Source organism: Aphelocoma coerulescens, chromosome 1A (assembly GCF_041296385.1).
Source record: "Aphelocoma coerulescens isolate FSJ_1873_10779 chromosome 1A, UR_Acoe_1.0, whole genome shotgun sequence".
NCBI lineage: Eukaryota > Metazoa > Chordata > Aves > Passeriformes > Corvidae > Aphelocoma > Aphelocoma coerulescens.
The window spans coordinates 41,222,037-41,248,509 of record NC_091014.1 but is presented as its reverse complement, the minus strand read 5'-3'; the positions used below and the strand labels follow the sequence as shown (position 1 = coordinate 41,248,509).

Genomic DNA, 26,473 nt, shown 5'->3' with positions numbered 1-26,473 from the left:
CTTGACTATATCGAGCTAAAGATTTAAGAAGAGTTTTGCACCCCAGCATTTAATATTTCTAAAGCTTTTACTTTCACAAGCATGTCTCAAACACATTACAGTGACTGGATGCAGTGCAACAGAGCAGGGCAGTTGTTGTGGAATACATTTGGCAGTGGCAGAGATAGCACACAGCAGGATAATTAATCAAAATGTTTCATTTTGCTTTATCAAATACAACTCTGTGTTGACAGAGCGATGACAAGAACTTTAGGCGCGGCCCCTCCTGGCGCCGGCAGTTCCCGCCACGCGAGGTTCATGGCATCAGCATGATGCCGGGCGCATCGGAAACGCTGCCGGCCGGCTTCCGGCTCACCACCACATCAGGGCAGTCGCGGAAGATGGCGAGCGACGGTATGCACTCATTTCTGCACTTCCTCTTGGAAAGCACCAGGCCCGTCCTAGCATGCCAGATTGACTCGATGCATGTCAGCCTCACACCACAACAACTGTGTTCATTTAACTAGGATGAATGGAGTCTGGGAGAGTTGAATTAGGGAATGGAAAAGCATTGACTTGGCATATTATTGTTTTTTCAGGTTTGCTTCAGACTGACAGTGTTTTATCTAAAATACAAAAAAAAGGCCATCTCACTATCCTGCATCTGTAAAGGCAACATTCGGAAAGACAGGAATTAATTTACTAACTTTCAACTACGACAATATAATACCTAAGCAAATTTTCATCCTATCAGGCTCTCTAGCAGGTGGAGTGTGTTTTAGAGAAGGAAATTAGAAAGGGCTATCACCTTTATTTTCCTATCTAACTTTTAATCTAAACAGCTTAGCCTTGACCGTCAAATAATTGAAGTTGCTAACAGTTACCACCAGATGGGTAGTTAGCAAATACTGAAATTCAGGCACTAATTGAATTGCTATATATCAGTCTTAATTTTCTCTGGAAATCTTTTGCTTTCCAAAAGATGCGCTAACTCAGAAACGAGTGGAAAACTAACAAGCAAATCATAATTAAAAAGTAAGTAAAATTTTAAAATTATTGTAAGAGAGCAGACAGAGGGGACAAATCCCATCACAGCTATTCCTTCAGGGATATGGAAGATAAAGCCAAGTATACCTGCCTGAAGTTCTGAGAAGTATTAGTACACAGATTGCCCCATTTAAAATTGCCATTTATTTCGTCATTACAGGATTTAGGTCCATGAATAGACTTATCTCAAAGTAATTTAATACACTGCTTGTAAAGATTACATCCTGTAACTTGATAATGAATTTGGTATGACAGTATTGCCACCTAAATTCCATTAAAGTTTCTCACCTTTAAAAGCAACACTTTACAGTTGCAGTTACAGATGGAATACTTTACTGATTGCATCACTGAATTCCATTGACTCCTAGCTCCCATGGCATTTCCATAGCCCAAGTTACTGTAGCATATAAGAACCTTATTAACATTCATGTATTTCATCTTCCAGTCATGGTATGATGAAGAAAATGATATTCCCATTTTACAGATGTGGAACTAAGGCACAAGGGAGATTTAGTGATTTACTTGAGGTCTTTTAGATCATTCCTGAGTTGAGTATACTGAACACAGTAGACTTAAAGGGAAGCAATTCTGAAGACCTGTATCTTCATCCAGGATTTGACTTCCTATTTGCAATAAGAATGCAATAGTATTTGGTAAGAGCATTAGGACTTAACAACAAAATAAAGACAAAATTGAGTTTTAAACTGTATTTCCTTTAGGCAGATTCCAACAGTACATCAGATGTGAAGAAATGCTGAATTTTGAACTAGACCATGCCCATGTTATGTCAGAGAAAGCCACAGAGCAATTTTTCAGCCACCCTTCCAGTGGTAAAGAGACTGATACATTTTATTGATGATTCTAAAGAGGTTCTGGTTTGTTTCCTTTTTTTTTCTCCCTTCCCAATTTGCAGTTGCTTCATCACGACTGCAGAGGTTAGACAGCTCAACAGTTCGCACATACTCATGCTGACAAGGCCTAGCAAAGAAGCCAGCACTGAATTGTTGTGAGTATTCTGTAGGGGCCATCATGAAAGCTCTTTGTACACTACCCCCCACATTATCCAAGCAAAAACCAGCAGGGAGCAGAGAACAGAATTAAAGATTCACTAGGGTGGTCATTTGGTCAAGACAACAGTCTTAAGCTCAGTCCAGAGGATGCTACCAACAATAAAATTTTGGGGAAATGGCAGAAGGTACAGGGAATGAACTTACTTTATGAGAACTTGAAAGAGTTGTACTAGGAGCTGGAGTGGGGGACAATGCTAGTAAAGCAGAAGAGATTTACTTCTATTTACTTCTATAATACTTCTAATTAAAGCTATGACTCAATTTAGAACATCAGGTAGCTGCATAAAGTTAGAACAAGACTTACACCTACAGAAAATCTTGAAAAATTTATCTATTACAGAGATTCCTGCATTTCTCAAATCAGTCAGAATTGAAAAAGAAAGGATAATCTGAGCCAGATGCAACTTTGGATCAAATTTAGTATTGGAATTCATGTCAAATTTTTCACCATGTATCTTCTGAGTGTGGCTATGAATATCACAGTCACTGTTCCAGAGTTCTGTGGAAATACAGTTTTCTATTTTATCCCAACTTTTGCAAAAAATATGCACATGATGGTACTTACATCAGTATGGCACCATTTTATGCTAGTATTTTCTCAGTAAAAGTTTCCATTTAGTTACTTGGGGAATTGTAAGGCAGCTAAAAATAATACTTGAATATCACCAAAACCTCACCAGGCATCAAACATGCTTCAATAGCTTTTACATATGGTAGGCAAGACATGCAAGGATCTGCAAGAAAGTTTGGGGGTTTTTTGTTTTTTTTTTTTTGATTCCCAAGACTGGGACAGACTTGGGGCCATCAAGGTCTTACTAACTCTGTGTAGGTTCAAAAAGTGCTTAGGAATAGCAAACGTTAACAGTGGGAAAAATAGACTGCTCAATATCCTACTGATGACATGAGCCTCACTTCACAGATCTTCAAAAGACTGCAAGAGTATAAAATCTTAATCTTAGTAAAAAAGGGAACTTTTTGTGCCCCCCACCAAAAAAATAAGTTGTGGTTGTGGTTATTTGTTAGTTTTGGTTTGGTATGGTTTTTCTGAAAAAGCAAAGTTTAGCAGCTGGTTCTACAAAGATGATCATGAAGCACATAAACTATAGAAATCTTTTTATGTGTATGCATGTATAGATTCAAGCATGGTGTTGTATTAGTAAAGTCAATGACAGGACTCTCACAGGGTTCAGTGGTGGCAGAAACTGAAGGCAGAGATGTGAACCTTTTCTCCTATGTGCTTCAGAATTGCAATGTTGGAAGCAATAAAGCATGATCAAGAAGTTCAAACACCAATCTGTCTCTTAGGCAAACAGTAATGGACCAGGTACTTGAGGTGAGGCTTGAAGAGTGCAACAAAGGCAGAAATGGAAAACTGATAAGCTAACAAAAATTAATTTAAGATGATCCAAGCTGTTTATTCCCACTATATTAAAAATCATTTAAAAAGTCACAAAGTACAAATAAAAGTAAAGCAGCAGACTTTTCTAGCACTATGTCTGTATGGGAGCTGTGTATTTTGGGCAAAAAGATGTGTATATGAAGTTATACAAGCGATACAAGTTAACTTCAATTACAATTGGAGTATTAGTAGTGTTTCAAGTATCAGTGATACGTATCACATCAGTACTTGCTGCTTGTCCACTATTCTGCCAATTACATCCTAATCTTAAATGCTTGAGAGGTCTACAAGACTATCAAATCTGCATCTACATTGTAAAAGCTAATATATGAGGTTAACTGCCATTAATGTACTACTATTTCTCTTTCCACTTACCATATACTCCTTTTAGAGGAGGAACAAGATGGTGTGAACTGGAACTTTAGTATATGCACTTTCTGTAAAGGGCAATTTCGAAATGCCATGCAGGTTAGAAACCAAAAAGCAAGTTAAAATAATTTTGGATTCCAGTACATTATATCAAAAATCAAAACAACACCCCACCCCTCCCCCCCCAAAAAAAAGCCATGCAGGGAAAATATTTCCTTCACTGTTACCTCACACTTGAAAATTTAAACAAATTTCCTGCAACTCAAGAAAGACTGCATAAACAGAAACTGCTCATAGAGGGGGTATCAGATTTAAGGGCAACAGAGGAGTTTTCCTAATTTTGTTATCACATTTCCTGAGTAACAGGAACTCCTTCTTCACGGAAGGAGCTGATTGATACTTGGACAAAAGGGAGGATTATTTATTACAACATGCTGCCTGAAATTTTCCAGATCCAGCTTAGACTGAGACCCTGGCTTTTGTAGCACCTTGCCAAGACGACATCAGCAGCTGTGTTACTCTGGTGAAGTAGCTGTATGCACAGAACCAGGAACTAAGCAGCAGAGGGGAGGCATAGCTGGACAAGCTACCACACAATGCAAGATAAGAGAGTTTTTAATACAGTAAAGGCAAACGTCTACAAAAAGCAGGCCAAAAAGAAAGCTGGAAATGGATTCCATGTGGAACAAATGCAGATGGCATGTGATCACAGCAGGCTGCAGATTCTTGCATTCTGCTGCTCTTATAGAGACATTCTCTTACAGAGATTGTCAAAGCCTTGTATTTCAAAATAGTTTGTGCCAACAATATCAGTTTGGTACAACCTTCCAGTGTCTTTATAGTGTTTCTTCACAGCAGCTGTGTCCCATTCATATGCTTTCAAATTGCATTTCAGGTGATTTTTTTAACATTTGTTGAGACCACCATGAGCTGTCAGAAACCATGAGCAGACATTCTCATAACAGTTATATGAGCATACTCTGCACAGGCCTGTTTTAGTGCACTCAGTATCAGAAGCTTAAGAATAGTTAAGGCTGCTGGTGCTGGCCATTTAATGTTGCAAAGAAATTTACTATAGAGCACACAGGACCCATCAAACTTTCTGCTGTGGTGGCTACATGTGGTGGCCCAGCTGAGCAGCTGCAATGCCCTTCCACAGCCAGTGGATTTGGGACTCACACTATCCAAGCTTTCCCAGCACTTTTAACTTTTAAAACATTTGTCATTGCCAAGTCAGAACGGTCAGTCAGGACAGATTTCTTGCCACAAGCTGGAGCAATAGAACACATTAACATTTATTCTAATGAAATACTAAAGGAGATTTGGCAAAATCAATTGTGTATGGTTCCAAAGAGGATTTGTAAATACAACTGGACAAGCAGCGTTCCAAAAAGATGTGAATGATAATCTGGAAGCAGCTGGTCCATAGCAAAGAAACCATCAGGGTGAAAAAGGTAAATGCTGTCAAGCTGCAGTGAATTAGGAAGAAGAACCACAAAGTACATCAGCAAGGTCTGTACACTGAAAATATGCGTTTATCCTTGTGCCAAACAGGCAAAGGGCTCCAGATTCAGGAAACTAACCCAGTGATGAACCAAAACAGCAGGAAAACAACTGTAAAATGAACATAAGCAGCAGTCTGTTTTGACTGAGGACAACTAGTAAAAGATTAAAATGCATTATTAGTAAGTTTATGTTGCAGATCTAAAATTAAAGAAATGCATGCCTCCCACAGATACTCAAAACCCATGTTTTAGTAACTTAGTTACTAAACTACTTAGTGCTATATTTTCTATTGTCATTGCACTTTAGACTGAATTAGAATCCTAGAATCTTGCTGATTAATGTTTATTCTTTTCTCTTAGATGTCATCTCTTTCTTCTACTTGACCTGAAGTGCACTACCACTACTTAGGAAAAGAGCATTAAAACTCTCTGCAAGAACAGGGTAATAGGGAAGAGAACACGTAAGGTTTATCATACAAACAGATATGATGTTCCTTTCATGTACCGGTTAGTTTAAAACAAGAATTAAAAAAACCTAAATTACTAAAAAAAAATATGAAGAAGAAAAACAAAACAACGTCCCCCTTTTCTCTCAGCATCTCTGTCATCAAAAATTTGACAGTAGTGCACATCCAAAGCTTTTATCAAATGAAGCCACTCATCTTTACATTGTTACATCTGTTTTATTGTAAAATACTAGACATTTATGTATTTACTGTGTATGTATTTCTTTTCAAATGTGTAAGTCTTATGTAAATGGATATAAATATGATTTTTTAAAAATAAAATCTATGGTACATGGGGTCTCAGTGCAAACATTTGACAATACAGTGTCAATAATACTGTTTGTATCTTTCCATTCCACCATTTTTACCGTTTTTTGGATTGTAACAGTCAAATGAATATGTTTAGCAGAGTTAGAAGCTTCAACATGTTCCTACTGAGAAAAATCTGTCAATATTTAAAGCTGAACACCTGCCTCTGATGATGTATAATAGAATGACATAACCTGGAACTGAAGCCAAAACAGACCTCTAAGGACAAAATGGAAATGTCACATACCTACAGAGAAGCACCACGATGGCTCATCTCTTAAAAACAAACAAATAAACCCAGAAGAACTGTTTATTTAAAAAAAAAAAAAAAAAAGGCAATTTAATAAAACATAATTTATACAAAAAAGCCAAAAACTCTCTTCTATGTTACCTGTGGACCAAGAAGAATCTTGCTTTACCAAGAGCCACCTTTTCGTTCCAGGATCTTCAAACACCAGCCAGCATTGGAAAAGCAAATCTAAGATTTGCATAGAATCAGATTCTTGTTTCCAGATGTATTCAGAAAAGAAAAAGAAAGAAAAGAGAAGCCAACCCCCACCATTTCTTCATTCTAACAGGGCATTAGGCAGGCTCCTGTCTAACGTTATGCTTTTAGCCAAGATGGCCTTGCTGAGACTTCACAGAAGTCAGTTTTATCAGAGGAAATAACTGAAAGACAGAGTGGTTAATATATAGTGTATAAAAGTTTAGAAGAGCAACTATTACCTGCTGTGGCTTTATTTGGTGGTGTTATTGTTGTTTATTCTTTGTTTAAATGGGAAGTTTCAAAGTAAGACCGACTTAATAGTCATTTACCTATTTGCTATTTTTCTGCTGCTTTATCTTAGCACAAGACCTGTCTTTTAGTTATTTCTTTTAGCAGTTTGATCTGCAATGTTTGCACGTACATAAACATTTGTCTATTTTTATTTGGCAAAGTTTGGTCAATCAGATGGTGAAAGATTTTTCTCCCCCAATGTCAATAAAAAAAAGAATTCAGTGCTATTTGCGTTCATAAGTCTATTAAGTTTAGTAGATAGTAGCATTGTTTGGAAACCAGATGCTTCTCAGAGCTAAGCATAAGCACATTTTGGCACTAAACAGGGACGAGTTACAATGGATTTACTGGTGAGAATCTGCCACGAGAGGGAGCACAGATCTTGCTGATGGGTGCAAAGTGCTGGCAGGGTCGTAGCACACAACTGTATAAAGTCAGGGCTCTTGTATGCACAGTTTCTCAGACTTGACCAACATTCTTCCCCTCCCTCAGCCTCCTTTAGATTATTTTAGTGCAGAATGTCACAAAATAAAGCAATGCAAACACCACTGTCAGTGGCTGCAGTATCCTGTGAATACACGTTCCCTCATAAACACCAGCTCTTGTTTTAAAGAATTCCTTTTGCAGCCCACACTAAAACTTAGGGGGCAAAGGGGAATAAAGTGTGTTGGGGAAAAGAATGAGCCTGATATTATGACCAATCGAAGTTATCCTGCCCCAGGAATACAGCACCCCCAAATTGTATATTTCACAGTGGAAGAAAACATACCAGAAGAATTTAAAATAGTATTATTGTGACTTCAGTTTTGATTTAAGGATAACATATCAGGTCTCCTAATTCATCCCTCATACAAGCTGAAGCTCTGTCTTCTATGGCTAGAGACTGATTATGCTAAATGTTGCCTACTTGCCTCCCCTTTCAGTACACTGACAATAACTACTACATCTGCCCCTTCCAGCCAAGATTCAATAACTCACTGACCATTCCAATCTACCCACTTGCTGCTTCTCTCTAAAAACAAAATTAAGAAAATTACTGCTGTCCTACCACTTGTTAAATGGGCTTGTTCTTCTCAATGGTATACCCAGGTTGCTGGGCAGCAGGAGAGCCATGTACAAGGGTAACTACTCCCTTTCTTGAGCTCAGCTCAAAGCTAAAGACAAAGCATTCTGCAATTGCAGTTCCTCAGCAAAAGGCTCCTCTGGAAAACAGAATTAATGGCCATGAAACAATAATTTACCCACACTGTACTGCTGCAATAAGGTGCCTTTCTTTGTCTGGGTTTTCTTAATGGTGATGCATGAGACATTTGGCATTTCTAGAATCCTCTGCATTACTAGCATGGTAGTATAGTGAGCACACCTGAACACTCTGTCCTTCTCTTTTAAAATACAAGTCTTGATCTAAAATGACTCCTAGCAAAATAGAAAGAAAAAAAAAACACCCACAAGATTTTTTGTTAAAAAGAGAACACTTAAAAAAAACCTGGCTTCCTCAAAAACCAGAAGTTATTACAAATATTTTTGTTATGGAGACACCTTAAAAATGTTACCTATTGAAGCTCTTCATAAACAGTTCAGAGGAAAGATAATTGTTTCTTGCTAACATAAAAAAAAGAAAGCAGATAGACCTTCAGAAAGGTAAGTGCATACCTAAATATCTATCACGAATGCTGTTGGGGGTTTTGTGGGTTTTCACCTCCTTAAAAGAAGAGACCCAAACTAGAAAGCAGTTTACTTTTCCTTACAAATGGAGAAACTGGTGTAGGAGCATGAGCTATCATTGGGAAAATTATGCAAGATCTAGGAAACTAATTCTCTTCACCTAGATCTACTGCAGGATCCTTACTAGAGAGTTTTTGCTCTCACTAATTAGTTCCTCTCCCCTACTTTTGCAATTACATGATGACTGCAGCCAACATAACGATAGCAAACATACAGAACAATGTCTCACCTTTAATTGTTATAGTAATGGCCACACACCCTGTGAATGTGCCACAGTTTCTCTGTGGTAAGGCCCTTGCAGTGTCTCACTGATTTAAAAAAAAACCACACCACTGACAACTCCCAAGAATTCCCTCCTGCTCTGTAACTGTTCAGCACAGGTTGCTACATTGTAGCATTGTGAAATGAAAATTCTCTGCAAGCCAGTCCATTATTTGGCATGGGCCTCCTATTAAAGCCTTTGTACTTGAATAATCCATCCAGAAGAAAATAATACCTTACACTAACTGCCACGTCTCTAAGAAGTACTTCAAGAAAGTAATAAGGACATCTCTGAAGAGTAAAATTATTCTCACTTTTAAATCACCAACCTATATACTTAGCATATCTACCATAAAGCATCATTAGCCTTTACTCAGTCTTTGCATGTTTTATTCCCTGTTCAGATTGTGATTTTCAACTAAAGCAAATAGCTGAGAGGGAGGGCGGTACCTTACACAATGATTTGGCAAGAAACAAGCACAGTGCAGGCTCAAACTGGGCTGTTTTAGCACAACTGTATGACCTGGTTCAAGGTGACTGGCCCAGCTGTCTGCAGTCCCTAGTGAAAAACACATGGACATTTTATTTAGTTCTTATGTAACTGGTAGAGCTCACCAACACCACATAAGCATCACAGGCACAAGGCACCACGAGGGTATGGCTCATATTAAGTGGCACCTATCACCTTTTAGCTCCTACATCAATCTGTTAGTTTATTTCATCACTTTACAGGGATATATCATACTTACCTCTACCTCCCACACAGTATTTCTGGACTCTTTTGAGGACCTCTCTTATGCAACACCATCATCTGATTTGTCTGTTACTTACTGTTTCTTCCCCTGGTAAGCACTTCTGAGTTTGAGTAACTTCTCTACTTTTAAACTTTACTGGGAGCATTTATTTTTAAAAGGACTTTTACATATATTGTTCAATTAAATACCTGAAGTTTGAGAAGTAGTGGTATGTAGAAAGTGTATCCTCCATCCTCTGGCTTGTTGAGAACCCTGTAACAAGTCTGAAATGGCCTATAAAGTCCAGAATGGGCTGCTTAGTATCCATATTTGCTAAATTTCTTGGTTCTATGTATCTCAGCCTAAAATATTTAATTATGGCAGCAAAAGCACTTTCCAGTTGTCCTTATCATAAGGGATACAAACCACAAAAAAAAATTACCAGGAAATGCAAAGGGTAAATGCCTGTCTTTATTTAACATACATGGGTTTTTCTGAATATTACTGTGGACAAATCAAGATTTTCAGAGATTTGAAAGCCAGAAATTATTTATCATTTTAAAATGACTCTTCAGAAAGTTATTGAGTAAAAAAATTACAGGAATCTAATTTATAGCAGGAAAAAACAGAAACTGGAATCAAGAGAACTAATCTTGAAATTTTTAATTTTAGAAAAATCTGAAAGACAAAAGCTTATAATTTACAAGAACGATTTATGTCTGCAACAATTTTCACAATTGAATTCCTAGTTTTTGCTGTCCTCTGTTCATAACTTACCTTTTGTAAGCTGCTTTAGCTAAACTCAAGCTACTGGTCACATTATAAAATAACAGACTGAAATGTAAGTTTACATGACACCATATAAGATGGATAATCCAGTGACTCCTTCTCTTTAAGACTACAGAAATGTATGAATTCTATTTGCAATTCTTAGTTACCAGCATATATTTACAGCATGCAGAGACTTTAATATGTGTCAGTGGCTGCAGCAAGATAGTAAAGAACACAGTAATGTTACTGCCGTAAAAATATTTAGTCCCAAATCATCACTTGTTTTTAAAATGTGGTATTCTTAACAAAAAAAAAAGCTTCTTTGTATACTTGAATAACTGAAATGCTTGTTATTATGTATTGCCCCATTTAATTTTTCTTTAGCAGTTCTTCAATGTGTTTAAACACACTAGCATCTTCAATGGTTGGTGTTATCTGAAAAGGAAGAATACAGAAGCATGTGATAGTAGATAAGAATTCCATTCAGAGATTCTTGTAAATTTCTACTTCAAAAGCAATCAAGAAAAAGGTATCTGTAAAGCTCTGCAACAAGAAAATCTTTTGGATAATCTACAATAGAAATAAAACATAAAATACTACCTGAAGTTACGGACCAGTTGCAGAACAGTCAAGAGAATCAAAACCACCATGTTGTGCCTTTGGATGTGCATTGTGCCTAATTCATTGAAGCAAACATCTCCAACTTACCTTGTATGGCTTTCCACTGACAAGTGCAGAAAGAGCAGAACGTGGAATCTTGCCAGAGCGTGTTTTAGGTAGCTGTGTCACAAACATCCCCTTCTGGAAAGCTGCTACTGGACCAATGTTGGTCCGAACTCGCTCAACAATCTCTTTCAGAATCTTACCCTCTTGTGTCTTAATACCTAGTGAAGAAGGTAAAATCCTTTATCTTTTCTGAGACTTTTGCAAGTGTTAGTGATACTGGTTATCAGTGAGCTTTCAGTACCTTGTCTCAGTACACACAGTGCAAATGGAACATGTCCTTTTAAAGGATCCTCCTGGCCCACAACAGCGCAGTCTGCAACAGCAGGATGGAAAAGAATACACTGGGGGATAGAAAAGAAAACTAAACTGAACTAATAACAGATAACATTTCAGTGAAAAAAATGGCATAGTCAGAAACATAAAACATGGGCTTTTTCTTACATTTTGACAGCAAGAGGACGGTACACCTCAGGATTCCAATTACACGTGTTGAAGATGTACATGTGTATATACTTCCATATATACTCACGTGTGTTTTTCAAACTAACAGAAGAAATAAAAACTTTGGCAGCACAAAATAGAAATACTGAACAAACCACAGGTAATTTCCTTACAGCTTTGTGAGAGTATCACGTCTTTGGTTTTGTTAGTGAGATCTTTGCTGGAACAAATAACATTTGTCTAACATTATGAGTAACACGGGACTTAAATGCATGGAGTAAGGACCAAAACCACAGAAGCACTCCTACTTATATAAAGAATTATGAAGTTGTATTGGTTCATTCTCTCTGACTCTTATTTTATTGTTCTTTGCTGCTGTAAAAGCATAGTTTCAACCAAGGCCAAATACATGCCAAGCTTCAGGTTGCAGCCAGCCTAGCTCAGCTCACTCTCTTGGAAACATTAGGTCTCAGCTTCCTGACACAAAAAAGGGAATTAAACCAGAGGCTCCCTCCTTCCTACAACATGTTTACGTAACATCACATTAATAAAATATCTCAAACTCTTTTTTAGGTAAAAAACAGTAAGAGATGCTCTTTTCCTTCCAATTAGCCAGCTGAGATACTCACATCCTGGAAAACAGTCACCAAGATGTCTCAGTACATACCAAGATGTATTGTCACCAAATCTGGGACAAAGCTGGCCTTAAGATGCCAGCAGTTGTGAATCCTCTTCCAAAGCAACTGGCTCTTTCCAGTGCACCTTGGGGCATTTTGCTGTCAACAGAGCTTTCAGCACTTTTCAGTCCTCTGGACTCAACCACAAAGAGGACCTAACCCAACCCTGACACAGAAGCCACATAATGTGATTGTGCTTTTTAATTTATCTGTGCATACAAGGGCTATGTGCTTGCTAATAACTGAACTTCACGCACTGTTGACAAAATCAAAGGCAATGGGATGACTTAGATTTAGGAATAAAGTCACTTTTTGGTTGTTTTTTTTAAGTAGGAATACCACATTTGCATTGGCTACTCATACAATGGTGTGAAAATGAGAAAGACAGAAAAAGCACAGAGAAGACAGGAAAAAAAAACTTTAAAGAATAGAAAGCTAAATCCCTGTTGTTCCAATTAACAAAAGAGAGGCTCTTGTATGACCTGTCTATGAAACTGATGGGAGAAGGAACAATTCAACGGGTCTATGACAACCCACGTTCAAAACAGATTTCATCATCCTTAGGCTTTATAGTCAACACAGGAAGGAGAAATTGGCTCCATGCGTCATGGTCAGTACAACACACACTGTCAGGAGCCAGACAGCAATGGAAGCTGACAGCTGTGCAGATCTTCTAGCCTTGGTTCAGTAGAAACTGTGGGACAGATAAAACTCAAGGCAAGAAATAGGAAGCAAAGACGGAATGAAGAGGACACTACAACCTGACCGCTTTGGCGTAAAGACGATGCGGACGAGGTCACCGCTGGCACAAGGGGGTGTCTGCAAGGACTTGATAGTGTTGCTATGGGAATGGGGGCAAAGGAAGTCTAAGTAGAGGAATTTGTCCCAAACTTAGAGAACTAAAAATGCTGGTGATTTCTGTAATAAACTGGCTTTACTTGCTGCTTTACTAGCATCCAGCAGAGTCTGTGTCCTTTGTCTCAATACACCAAGTAGTTTTTAGCAAAATAAATCTGCTCAATGTGTTTCTAGCACACTTTGTCAGAAGCTACACTCATTTCACAAACTATGATCCTAGAAATGTCCCATGCCAGAAAAAAGGCAAATGGAAAACACTGACCTAACAGTAGGTGCATGCTCTATCAAAGCACTGAAGCATGACCATTTATGCACAGCTTTTGAAACTGGATTATTTTTCACAGGAATTAAATAGGATGTGCACAAGCTAATTATAGAAGAGTGCACTGGGTTTATCCCAGAATTAGAATGGCAGAAGAGCGTGCTACAAAAAGCTGAATGTACACAAATGCATTTGAATTCAGGTGCAGTCCAAAAGTCATTGTGTACACACTGACAAATCATACAGGAATGAATCTTATGCAAATCCAAATCCCTACAGTGTTTCAATGCATCATATACATTTAAGGCACTTTGGTCACTTCTAGGCCAGAGCCTCAGTAATGCCTTCCATTTCATGCTATCAATATCCATTTTTCCTGCTCTCACTTCTTGAACATGGCCAGAGAAACCTGATAGACATATACAACCAAAAAAAACCCAAAACACGAATGGAAAAGATAATGAATTATGGAAAAGTAGACTATTAAGTCTACAACCACAGTAAGTTCTGTTTTCCACAGGAACACAGGAAAAAGATCAACAATAATCTGACATTACCATCAAATATTATAATTACCTACCAGGTATCAACAGGACTCCTAAGGTGGAGACTTAAGTGTTGCCAGAATGTTTTGTTGTAGCTTGTTTTTGTCATTCCAGTCTGTCACTTATTCGTAAGTCTTATGGTTAGCTGGAATAGTGCAGTTACTGTAGTGTTTTTCTTCAGTCTACCCAAAGTTCTATCAACATGCCTTTGACTTTTCAAATGCTAACTTCAAATGACTGAAATCAGTAAATACTAATTTGAAAATTATCAAACTTTGTAAAACAACTGAAAAGAAGAACAGAAACAGCACTAGACATTTAAAAATTGTTTAAAAGTAATAAAAAACTTGAGGAAGTGAAATGGTTTTCCTGGTATGATCACTGAGCACAAGGATGGATGGCAAATATGGCAGCAGACAGAAACATCATGATCAGGGCAAAGAGATTCCCCAGTTTCAAGTCTGTTGCCTCAGATAGTCAAGATTTGATTAAGGTTGCTTTTTTTTCCAGGAAGGGGCAAGAAGGGACAGATTTACAGATCAAAGAGAGGGATGGATCAACACAAGATGAGGTTCCCAAAGTGGCCACCATTCACTGATTGGCCAGGTAAACTGTAACATCTACTGCATTGCAGTAAACACGGAGCTCCAATAGTATTAACAAATATGTTAGACAAAGGAACTAATTGTTTGGAACATAACAGAACTGGAACACTTAGTCAAAGCACTAAGGAAAAACTTGTTAAGCTTGTCATGCAGCTATAGTGTAAATGTAGATAACATACTTGCTCAACAAGGTGACTGTCAATTACATGGTGATTCAATGGACCTCTAATTCTGTATTTACTCATCTTACTGAGGAGCTAATTGTGGTCTTCTTAACACCTTCCCATTTAACTAGCAATTTGCTGTGCATGCATTAACACCACTTTCATTTTTAGCTTTGTTCAAAAGGTGAATAGAAAAGGTTCTAGAAAGTCACAGTGATGAAACATTATTTGTTTCTAGGGGAAAGTCCTAACTAGCAGGGAGAAAAACGGAGACACAGAGCTCAGTACGATGGATCCAAAGGTAATACAGCAGAGGAGGTGATTCAATTCAACATTTGCTACAGTAGCTTCAGACTCAGGCTGAAGCAAAGAAAATGCCCAGCTCAGCCCATGAGTAGTAGAGCAGTAAGGGGTGGGGATGAGATTCCATCTGTGCTTTAGTAAGGCAACACAAAAAACTACTTCTAAGGAAAAGAGGTTTAAGCAGACTGAAAGCACCTTTATATCTCCATAGACCCAAGCAGCTGTTTCAGCTCCCCGGCTGACCGATCCTTGATGGATTAATGTTTATGCGAATTTGTTCACTTCTGTGTAATCAGATTTTCTTCTATTCTCTTCTAAGTTTTCTAGCCTCCAAAAATAAAATAGGCACTAGACTAACAGACATTATAAACCAAAAAATGATTCACAGATGAGTTTCTGATTCAGTGAACAGTTAAATTCAGAGCTCTTAAAAGCGTATTTTTCTCTTGTACATGCACAGCACACCTTTTCCTATACTCCCTGAATAAGCAATTGATATGTCATCAGGGAAATTTGTAACTGGCAATCAATCACAGTGACTCCAGAAAGGTGAGTGAACAATCATATGAAATTCAGACACTATCATGAACTTCACTATTTTCAACTTTTTTTGAGTTGCATGGGTATTACGTTAATGACTTTCAATTTAACAGCAGGGCTTTTTTACAGAAATTTTCATTGTTCATTTAGCACTTCTCATACAATAAGAGACAAAACAGCTGTCAAAAAAACATGGAGTCTTCCAATCAAGAAAAAGCACTGAACTGTGAACCTCTGAAAAAAAAAATCAGCCAACACTGAGCACTGTATTTTAGGAAAAAAGTTTCTACTCCTAAGTAACTTCAGTAGCTGGTGAAACTACCTGTCACGCTGACACTACACTATCTTAATGTATTCCCAAATAAATATGTTATCAGAGCTAAAAGGTATGCTCCCCATACTGCCACACTGCCCTTTAGCTCCACCTTCAAATACCAAATTATGCCTGCCTTATCAGTCCCATGGTACAAACTGCTTATTATTGACTAAATTTGTTATGTTTCTGGAAAGCATCTTAATAGGAAGAACCTGAAACAGGAAATGTTTTGGTTAAAAGCACCAATGGCAATGCAAACAAAACAAGCAGAAAGAAAATGAGAGATCTTTCTGTGTGAGATTTTGAGATGTGATGAACTGTGGAATTTTCAGTCGCAGCTTGCTTTATTCATCTTTCACTCTTCTATTTTGTTGTCAGGCAATGCTAACCTCTTCAATCGCACCTGCTGAAATTCTGTGTCCAGCAACATTGATCACATCATCAGCTCGAGACAGGACATATAGATAGCCATCTTCATCCATATAACCAGCATCCATAGTATCATAATATCCCTAAATACAACACAATGCAAAATAAATTCAGAAAGAGTACTAGGAATATTCCTTAATTTACCAAGAAGCACAGCCTCCCATCCCCCCCCAAAAAAATTAAACCTGTTTCAAATTATATATGCTTTTGGTGCTTAAAAGATTAAATTCTGCAATATTTTTCACCATTTTTATGTCATATTATCCTGTGCAGCTCCCTTTCCAGAAAGGTTTTGTTGTCTTTGTTAATACAGAGCAGAAGACAATAGATAAACCCTGACTTTTTTCCAACTCTGCTTACTTTGATCCTTGACAGCTTGGAGAATAATGTTGCCCAGATCTACACAAGGAGAATGGAATTGCTACAATATAATGACAGCTGTCAAATTGCTCCTGAAGATACTCCTGTTTGCTGTATCCAAACATACATTGTCATCATGATTGAATTGCACACAGAAAATAATTTGCCTGACCAATTCACTCATTTACTTTCATTGAGCCAAATCTTCCATTTTGTACATTTGTATAGGGCCAATCTATCTATTTCTACAAGGAAAGAAGGAAGCCAATCCTTGGATAGTTCATCTGACAAGGAAACATAACTAATGTAGCAAAAAGCCTCCAGTGTATTTAGGTGCACAGTGGGCAAGTGTGAATTTTGGACTGATACCAAGCTAGCATGGCTGCATGCCAACAGAAGGAGCGTATTTGAAGCTGTGCTAGTATAAGGTTGCGGTTTATATCTTAGATTAAATGACAAAAAGTGACTTTTTGGCTCAGAAGCTTAAGGTTTACTTCTTCTGTTTCAAATCTTAAAAAAACCAACAGCATACAAAAAAATTATAGATGAAAAAGGGTTTACCTTGAAATGGTTTTAATTATATATACATATATCAGTTATCTCCAATTAAATTATGACAACTTATGATAAAACTGTTTCCCAGGTTAAATCTATCATCATTCAGTTCTGAAGCATTACCAGAAGTTTATATAATTGATTTCATAATTCTTACTGGAAATTTTTGGAAATACAACTTCTTGAAAGTTTCTTGATTTTCCCAAAGACCTGAGAATGCTCCAGGAGGCAAAGGCAACCTTAAATTGAAAAGAGCAGAGGGAAGTAGCAAGAAAAACAGATATAACAAATACAACTCATGCTCTCCATTCACACTTTGTTTTCAGATAAATAATCATTGTCTACACAATCAGAAAACAGTTCAGCTTAATAATATGCTGGTAAGAGATAAAAAAGGCTATATATTATTGTCATCAAATGTATATAGCTCTGCACTGTATCCAGACCTTATCTTTTATATAATACAAGCACCTCAGTAAAATAATACTCAGTCTATTAAACACTTTATACTGTAAGCATCTGTCAGTAATTTGTGCATACACACCATGGTACAGACAACTGCATTATTATAGGTCTCTCTTTCTCTAACACCCATACACACTCACACCTGCACAGAAAGACAAATTATCAGACAAAGATCTTCAGTTTTTGTAAAAAGATAAAACTCAAAGGACTTCGTGAGAATCGTGAGAATGTGAATAAAAATGCTTTTCTATTTAAACTGTGCATAATATTACTGGAAATACTGGATAAGATCTTTGAAAATATATTGATACAACTCACTAATATAACTTTCTAAAATAGTTGTACTTAAAGCTGCAAGATTCTGGATTGCTTTATTAGTTGAGTTTTGAATGTATACTAAACACCCCTTCTTCAGTCAATGACATAGGCATGAGAAAATATGGGACACTTCACACAGACATCTGTCAGAAGAAGAGAAGCTGCAGAAGCCTCAGCTAACAGAGTGTGTGTTTCTTTCTTCAAAGCTCTGACAGAGTCAAACACAGATTTCTTTAACTGCCTAAGAGATATATATTCAGGCATATCAACACAAGTTTTAGGAAGTTACCCCTAATAACAAAGAGAGAATGATCATGTAAACAAACATATTTATTTAGATAAAATCATAAATGCGCCATATAGATTTTACTAGCTTATGCCTGCATTGCTAACTAGCAAATATTTAGCCAGAGGTATTTTATTTCCTACTGATAGTATCCCTGTCACACCAGAAGGCAACATCCCTAGCAGTGGAACAGTTCTCTGTAGCACAGCAATTCTCGTGTCATTACAAGTCTCCTATGACGGTCAGTAACAAGAACAGGTGCCACCGGCTCTGTGACATGTACATTTCTAACATTACTTTTACAAAAAGAATACTTACCTATAGATAGATAGATAAATAAACACACTTTAAAAAAATCCTAACTACAGTAAAAACAGTACAAACTACACTGAAAAGGCCATATCATCCAGTAATGATTTTAATTCCTGATTTTTTACAATCCAAGTTTTTTCAGCTTAATTCTGAGCTAGCATAATAGAATATACTACTATAAATATTACTGCTTTTTCTCTGAAGGTTCTGGCTCAAAACATCCCAGAAATGATGTTCCTTGAAAGTACAGTTAAGGTATGGCCAGAAATGCCAAGACACTTCCCAAGTAGTCACCCAGGGTTCAGGAGGGCAGGTTGGCTTCTGCCCATCTGGAAGAAAATCACTGCCCTATTTTAAGCCTTTCAAGCTTAGTAAAATCTCTGTGATATAAAAACATGACCCATGGAGTGTTTGCCTTGGAAAGAAAGATTAGAAAACAATATATTGATCCTAGTGTTTGTGTATGCATTGAGTTTAAAAGAAAAAAATCTCTTGTTTAGATTCAAGAAAAGCCACCAGAGAATGGCAGTTACTGTTGCTGTTGCCTGGTTGCTAATAGCATAGCAATTCATAACAGCCTCAAGTCATTGCAAATTTTTCACCTTAAATTTATTTAGCAGACTGAAACATCTTTGTGATGGGAGAGAAAGAACAATTCCTATTGATAAAGTCCTTAATTTCCCCACAGCTCTATTCAGTACTTTGCAGTTAGTCACTGAATAGAAAGAAACAGTTTTATTGCTGAAATTAGAAAAGCATTTTCCTTTCTGTCATTGTTTAGAAATCTAAACAGAGAAGTGTGGAACATATCACCAAAAATACAATCCTCACTTTCACTATTTGGTTTTCTTGTCCTTGTTCAGATTTTTTTTTTTTTTTCAGATGGGGAGACCAGGGGTGTCTCATGTTCTAGTTTGGTGGGAGTTTTTTGCTTGTTTGTTTCTTTTAGGAAAATTGTATTGACAAATACATCCACACAGCATATTTCGTGAACCTGTGGAAAGCAAACTGCTTAACTAGTGGCTATCACAGGTATCTCTACAGCACATATCATAGCACAATACAGACAACATCTGAAAATGTGCTTCCATGGCTTTCTGTGAAAGACTATTACAGTTAGGACCCCATTCACTAAGCAAAACTGAATGCCCTCTTCCATGTTAGTCTTTCAGGCACAGTAATTCCAGAGCAATGGGCACATGTGATTCTTTGATAAAAGCACAGTTCTTGGCATCATGACTAAGTAGAATTTCTAGGTTCTGTGCAAATGCAAATTAATAAAGGTAGAACTCATCTTGCCAGAATATAATTATGCATATTGAAATTTTGTCAGGATATCAGAATTAAAATGTCCAGAGCCAAATATACCTCCAAACCACTGCTGTCAGTGGGAATGCTGCCATAAATTCCAAAGGGAGCAGAACTGGATCATAATTACATGCAAGGAGCCAGAAGAGATAAAATGAGACAGTCTGAAAATAACAGCAATCTGAAAACAAACATCTCTTGCTTTTCTCAACCACTCCATTAAAAAAAGAAACTGAACACTTTGAGACATTTGATTTGGGTCTTTTTGCCCTAGAAAATGTAACACACACCCACAATAACTCAGTATTTAAAAAATGCTGCCTCTTTGTCCAAAAACTGAGTTGATACTCAAGAACTTTAGGAGCTATTTTTACTAAGAGGATATATTGACCAAAAATGCCGGGTATGCATAAGTAAGTATGATTTCTCCACAGATGGTCCTACTTTCTTTTCACAAGGGACAGGATCACAGAAGAGCAAGACAGGAGGAGGTAGGTTCCTTCATCATCATTTTCACAATGTACAAAGAAGTTGCTTTGCTTGGTTTCCCTTTGGGACTTATTTACTGTATTTCTCTAGCTGTCTTTTAACTTTCTCTCTCACCGGCACAATAACAGCAGTACAAACTATGCTATTTTCCATTTACTCCAGTGAAATTAAGATTAAATTTGTTGAAGTACAAGAATACAGACCCAGGCCTATTTGTCATTTAAAGATTGAATACATTTAAAACAGCATCAGAAAAACCAGGCAAACTGTGTAAATTAACGATTTAAATCACATGGGTTCATTTAACAAAGATTCATTCTGGTTACATTTTACAAAGATAACCAGGTAATTTCATTATAAATTGGAGAGACTAAGATGAATCAGCTTGACAGCACCACAAAAAAACTGAAGTACTTTAACAGTAAGTGTTTTCTGGTAGAGAATTTTAAATTACAATCATTATTTGTTTTTATAAGTATTGTTTCACAGTTCATTTATTTTTCATACAATGGTGGTTATTTTTCACAGAACAGTCCACCTTTACCTTAGCCCAAGAAATCTGACTCCTACATATCACATCCTTTCAGAATGCCACTCATCAAAATAGTGTAAGATTCCTTGTTAATGGAACCAAGCAATTATAGACAGAGAATTCAAAAGAGAATTTGCACAGAAAAGCAGATGTCTGAAATGAAGGTAAAAAACGACTAGAGACGTTACCTTGCTGGAATTCAGAAAATATATCCTTTTATTTTATGGTAGACAATGATACTCAGAGGCTGTTCATTACAGCCAGTAAAAGCAAATATAAGCCACTTTTAAATGAGTTTGGGCTTCTGAATGGAACAAAATCATCTTGACTGGCAGCTATAATTACTACTCAAGAGTTTATGTAGTGCTGTGCATAAACATCACTCATAAAAATTTTTGATTGCAAGTTTGAAAGGCATCTGGAAGCTTTTTCAGACTCTAAGAAGAAAAACACAAGAAAAAGTGTAGAGAATAGTAGAGGATCTTGAACGTTCATCAGTCTGTATGAAATATTACTTCTGTTAGCTGAAAGGGGTCATAAAAGTAGTTGATCTCACTTGGATTTTGCTTTAGTGGGAAAAGAGAAAAAGCCATCAAAAACTAGTGAAAGTGCTTGGAAAAATTTCAAAGTAAGGAAAGTTTAAATGGTATTTACATGTACTCAGCCAGAATTGCTCTCCCATTGGAAGACCTACTTACTGTTTTATGTGGAAAGGGAAATGACAAAGCTGATAAACATGTAGAAGGAAGATAAATTTTTTGCACACATTCTTTATTTAAACTGACCTTCCATATAACACAGGCTGAAAAATGCCATCTACTAAATCCTGCCTCAATCCCACAACTTCTGGTTAAAATAGAAATCTAGGTTAGATTAGACTTAAAAATGTCAAACTAAACCACCATATCCCAAGAATTTATTCCAATGTCTTAATACTTTCACTGCTAAAACAGTGTTTTATTTTTCATCTGAATGTATCTAGCTTCAGCTTCCAATTTCCTTATGCTAGATTAAACAGCCATCTCTCAGAGATGTCTTTGTCCTTTGTTTTTGTTTATTGAGTATTTCTTGGCCTTGAAAAAGTTACTGTTTTACTAATCTTGGATGAATTATACACCACAAGTTTTCATACCACTTGGATTCCAGCACTCAGGTCACTCTCATTCATATGTCACAAGAAAACTAGGCCCAAATATGAGTCTGCTGAGTCAGGGGAGACCATGTGAGCACTTAAACCTACACCTCTGTGTCCTGGTGACTTAGCCAAAGATGCTGAGAATGAGGCAGGGTATAGACTTCATCCTGAAAGCACATACATGCATTACACAGTACAATAACTTTAGTCTCCACAACGGCCCAGGCAGGATTTAGTAGATGGCATCTTTCAGTGGTCTAGTTACATTAGATCAGTAGTAGAGCTGAGTAAAAGGCCTCCCCACCTCAGCAACTCCACCTCCCATGCAAGCACTGCGCCAGCCCACCCACAGTTAGCACTGCCTGTCTGCAGCTGCAGCGCCTGCAGCTCCTGTCTCTCACCCCCAGCTTGTGTGCCTCAGCCAACTCTGCAGTCCTCAGCTAACTGCACTAACAATTCATCCAAATTGCTACATCCATCCCAATGCTTCAGCTTTTGACAGATTTTCAGTTCACTCAAGGTTAATGCTAATCTTTGTATTTCCTTTCATTCATCTAAGCAAGAAGTGAAGACTCTGAGCTACCAGAGCTCTCTAAAATCTACCACAGAAGAAATGGATGAATACATTTCCTTTGGGACTTGTATTTGCTGGCAGTTAGAAAGTGTTCAGAGCTGAAGTTATTTTTTGCAACTGAAAAAAGAGGTAGCTACAGCTACCACATTCATCACAAAGCAGGTGTCTCTCTCTGAGGAAACAAAACTGTTTGAAGAAAATGCCATTTGCCTAAAAGCTGTTGGGGAAGATGAAACAGGAAAGCCTTATAAATATGATTGCCTAACAAAAGATTTTGGGAATATGAAAACTGTAAGCGACATCGAAATGAAGGCCATCTTTGAGATATAGAGTCTTAGTTACTGAACAACTAGAAAACAATGGTATAGCCGGCTGAAGGTAATCCCCTCTTGATTGAACAATACCCTCTGCTTGCAGACAGGTCCAAGGGTCAGAGCAGACCCTACTAGCTCAGCAGAAGGGGTCCAAGGAGTAGTTTTTAGAAGTTAAAATGTAACACTCTATGGTAATGTAAGAACTCTTATAGGCTGTATGTAAATGCTATAGGATTTGTACCTTGTATTAGATTGGCTAGTGAGAATTAGAATATTCACTACAGAAGATGATTTATTGTATTGTAACAAGGACCTCGCTCTCCTAGTAACTCTTCTTAATTCAGCTCTCCTCTTAGTAACGCTCTTGCTCTTAGCTCCTAGTAACTCTCTTAGTAACTCTCTTAGTAACTCTCTTGCTCTTTACTCTCTTAGCTCTTAGCCTCTTGCTCTTGATTCATCTCTCTCTCTCCTACACCTTGGGCCTGCTTGGAGCTGCAGCTGGCAGCTCTAAGCAGTGCCCCTGTACCCACGCCCTTTGCAATAAACTGCATGCTCCAAAGACCTGCTTATAGAGATCTCTCGTCTCCATCCGTCCATCTCCAGCCAGGCCTGACTGAACCCTCACCCTCATCACGATCAGTTTCTACAAAAGCCTGTAAAACATCCAGAATACAGAGCTGGCGTGGGCTGTAAAGAGCAGTAGCCTATAGAATGTTACAGGAGTAAGGAAAGGCTCTGGCAACAGTGAGAAGCCAACAGGCAACATACATATAACTGATGTTCACAGAGTGATCTAAAAAGAGGCCTCTTTATCTAAGGAAATGTACTGAGAAAGGTGTACTTTCAAAAAGAATATTAAAGTTTATGGAACTCATCTGACAGGACTCTGGAAAATGGTACTAAAATCGCCTATTTGATGCAAACAGGGTTTTTTGATAAATTTTTTTTTCTGGAGTCCTTTCCTGCATGTATTTTGTCCAAGTACTGCTACAAATGAACACTCTTTCATGCAAAGCACACACAGAGATATCTTGCTTTTTTTTACAGAGAGCAAAAAATACATGTTCTCCCCCAAAGAATGTGCATTAATTGGGATTAGGAGACAGTGAAAGAAGAGGCAGCATCACACCTGTAAGCCAAAGCATGTCAATTTGTACTGCTGTACTATTTCACTAAATTGAAAGACAAAATAGTGAAGGGAATGCTTCAGTATCTTGCTTGTACAACACAAGAGGAAGGCATCATCCTGTGCCAACACTCTGGTAATTCACAAAATGGTAAACTTTGCTGTAGTCTAAGAAAAAAACCTAAGCAATCCACACTCACTCACTCACTCACTCACACAATTTCATCTGAAATTTTTCAACATTAATGGACATAAAACATTCTGGCAGTTTGGTATCAGTATCAGAGACAGACATGCTTTTCAATCCTCATTACTTCAATTATTCTGCTTTTTATATAAACTTCAGCCAAAAGACAATCAACCCATGTAAGAAGTTTCTTTTAACAGTAAGATATTTATTTTTCTTACTTTACCACAATATTTCCCAAAGTCTTTGCCTTCACTGGTTTCTTATTTTCATCCAGAATCATGACTGGAAAAAAAATAATATAAGAAAGAAAGTTTAGTAGTGCATTTTTAGGTGGAGGAAAGTGTCTTTCTTTATGGATATCAACTTACGTCTCACTTCAGAATGGCAATACACCAAGCAACAAAAGGAGTTAAGTAATTTGGGAGTGCCAAACTGGATAATCTCATGACTTTATTAACATTCAGCCTTCGGTACAAAAAGTCTTAAATAATACTCATGCTTTGGAGGCAGAAATAGCACAAAGTCCCAAAAGGGAAAAACACAGAACTAAAAAGTAAAAGAAACCTTCATACTGCATGAAGCCTTTTCCCTGGATGACACTGGTCCACCACCTTCAGTGAAAGCATCATATCCTGATACTGAGATTTCTGAGGAAATCATCTGAAATAGCCTCTTTTGTGCAGTTATCTGGGAAATGAAGCTACTACAACCATCCATTCCATCTCAAGGTGTGGGTATAAGAAAGGAATGACAGGTACCAGCTTGGCCTATGAAAATGAAATTACCTAAGGTGAAGCAATTGAACCATAGAAAAACAGGGAGGGAAGATTTTGACAGACTGGGCTGATAAGGATTACATGCTTTTTGAAGCCTGCCCAAGCAAAGAAAGCAATGTTCAGCTGAATCTGAGTAATAATCTGAATTACAAATAATCTTACATTCTGTATTACAACGTTCCAGAGGAAAGGGGGAATAATGGATGACAGACTTCCGACTAAAACTCTGCTAAGACTCATACAAGTAATATCATATCTGATCTCTTCAAAGAATGTCAACATCTGTAAATTACTACTTCAGGCTGAAGCTACTCCTTCAAAGATGATGGTAATTTTAAAGTAATCGAAGAGCCTGCTGAAAGCAATGGCTCAGCACACAGACACAAGCAGGTACCAAGGCGAGTTTTACAAAGACCTGTCTGTGTAGCTGTCCATGTTTTCTCTCCTACTTTTATGATACTAAAGTAAAATCTAATCAGTTTACTGTAACTGTTCCATCAAGGTACCAATCCCAGTAATTAGTCTTCTCCTTGCAAGCAGCGTATTTCAATATAGGAAAATTTGGGGAAGTGAGATATTATGCTGCTCACTCCTGAATTACTGAAGAACTGACTCATTTCTTCAAAATGTGGGACCTGCTCCAGTCTGAAAATGCACTGAAATTATCTGCAAAGGTTCAAGTAGATCAAGGGGAAAGCCCAGTATAATCTCTGATTTAAGGCAACAGACCTAGAAATTAATATAGTATCCTGACTCACTTTTAAATGCAATTTGTGCCACTGCACTTTGATATCATACCTCATATTTCCTTTGTTCTTAAAAATCAACAACATATTTGTCTCTTTTTAGCAATATGTAATAGGAAATAATTTGTATGTGTTTAAAAAAAAGTAGATCTTTCTATTCATATTGCAGCATGTCTTTACTAACCATTAAGAGCTGCATGTATAAACTAAAACAACAGTATCTATCTTCTAACTGGCATAAGGATCTCCTCTAATAAATACAGTAACAGAAGGAAAACAACATCAAACAGAAGTGGATGACAGCAAGACAGTGGCCACTATAGTGTAATTTTAAAAAATCACTAGTTTATGAATAGCTGCATTACAGGATATATTTGGCCAAAGACTGAAAGAGGTAAAGTTATTCTATAAATCTTTAGTGAATTTCAGTGCTCATTTTTTGTTTCCTTTATAAGGTATACTAAAGACATTTCCATCATTCTCTTTGAAGAAGTTCTTTACTTACACTAGTCCTAATGTTCCAAAATATTCATCAGAAATTTTTATACTCTTGCTACTCATATTTCTTCCTAGTCCTGACTATCACCTAATAACATGTGTGATGCAATTACATCCATTCTTTCCTACTTATTAGAACTCTAAAGAAACTTCATGGCATTGTTTTAATG

The 26,473-nt window shown here is 37.3% G+C and overlaps 2 protein-coding genes across 8 annotated transcripts in view; one reads left to right on the top strand and one right to left on the bottom strand.

Annotated features, from left to right (window-relative positions):
- PPFIA2 (PTPRF interacting protein alpha 2) overlaps positions 1–10,030 on the top strand; it is a 148,555-nt gene extending 138,525 nt beyond the window's left edge. For 2 of the 5 annotated variants that reach the window (XM_068999746.1, XM_068999729.1), the window contains 2 exons: positions 234–393; positions 1,940–10,030. In XM_068999746.1, the coding sequence (XP_068855847.1) occupies positions 234–393; positions 1,940–1,998 (219 nt within the window). In that variant the 3' untranslated portion in view covers positions 1,999–10,030. Of the gene's footprint in view, positions 1–233 lie in introns of all 5 variants that reach the window. The other 3 variants (XM_068999724.1, XM_068999716.1, XM_068999738.1) reach the window with 2 other exon arrangements.
- A 300-nt stretch (positions 10,031–10,330) lies between these two features.
- ACSS3 (acyl-CoA synthetase short chain family member 3) overlaps positions 10,331–26,473 on the bottom strand; it is a 71,546-nt gene continuing 55,403 nt past the window's right edge. For 2 of the 3 annotated variants that reach the window (XM_068999757.1, XM_068999773.1), the window contains 6 exons: positions 24,502–24,565; positions 17,392–17,473; positions 16,280–16,402; positions 11,421–11,520; positions 11,162–11,337; positions 10,331–10,888 (listed from right to left, as the gene is read on the bottom strand). In XM_068999757.1, the coding sequence (XP_068855858.1) occupies positions 10,823–10,888; positions 11,162–11,337; positions 11,421–11,520; positions 16,280–16,402; positions 17,392–17,473; positions 24,502–24,565 (611 nt within the window). In that variant the 3' untranslated portion in view covers positions 10,331–10,822. Of the gene's footprint in view, positions 10,889–11,161; positions 11,338–11,420; positions 11,521–16,279; positions 16,403–17,391; positions 17,474–24,501; positions 24,566–26,473 lie in introns of those variants that run through there. The other variant, XM_068999765.1, reaches the window with a different exon arrangement.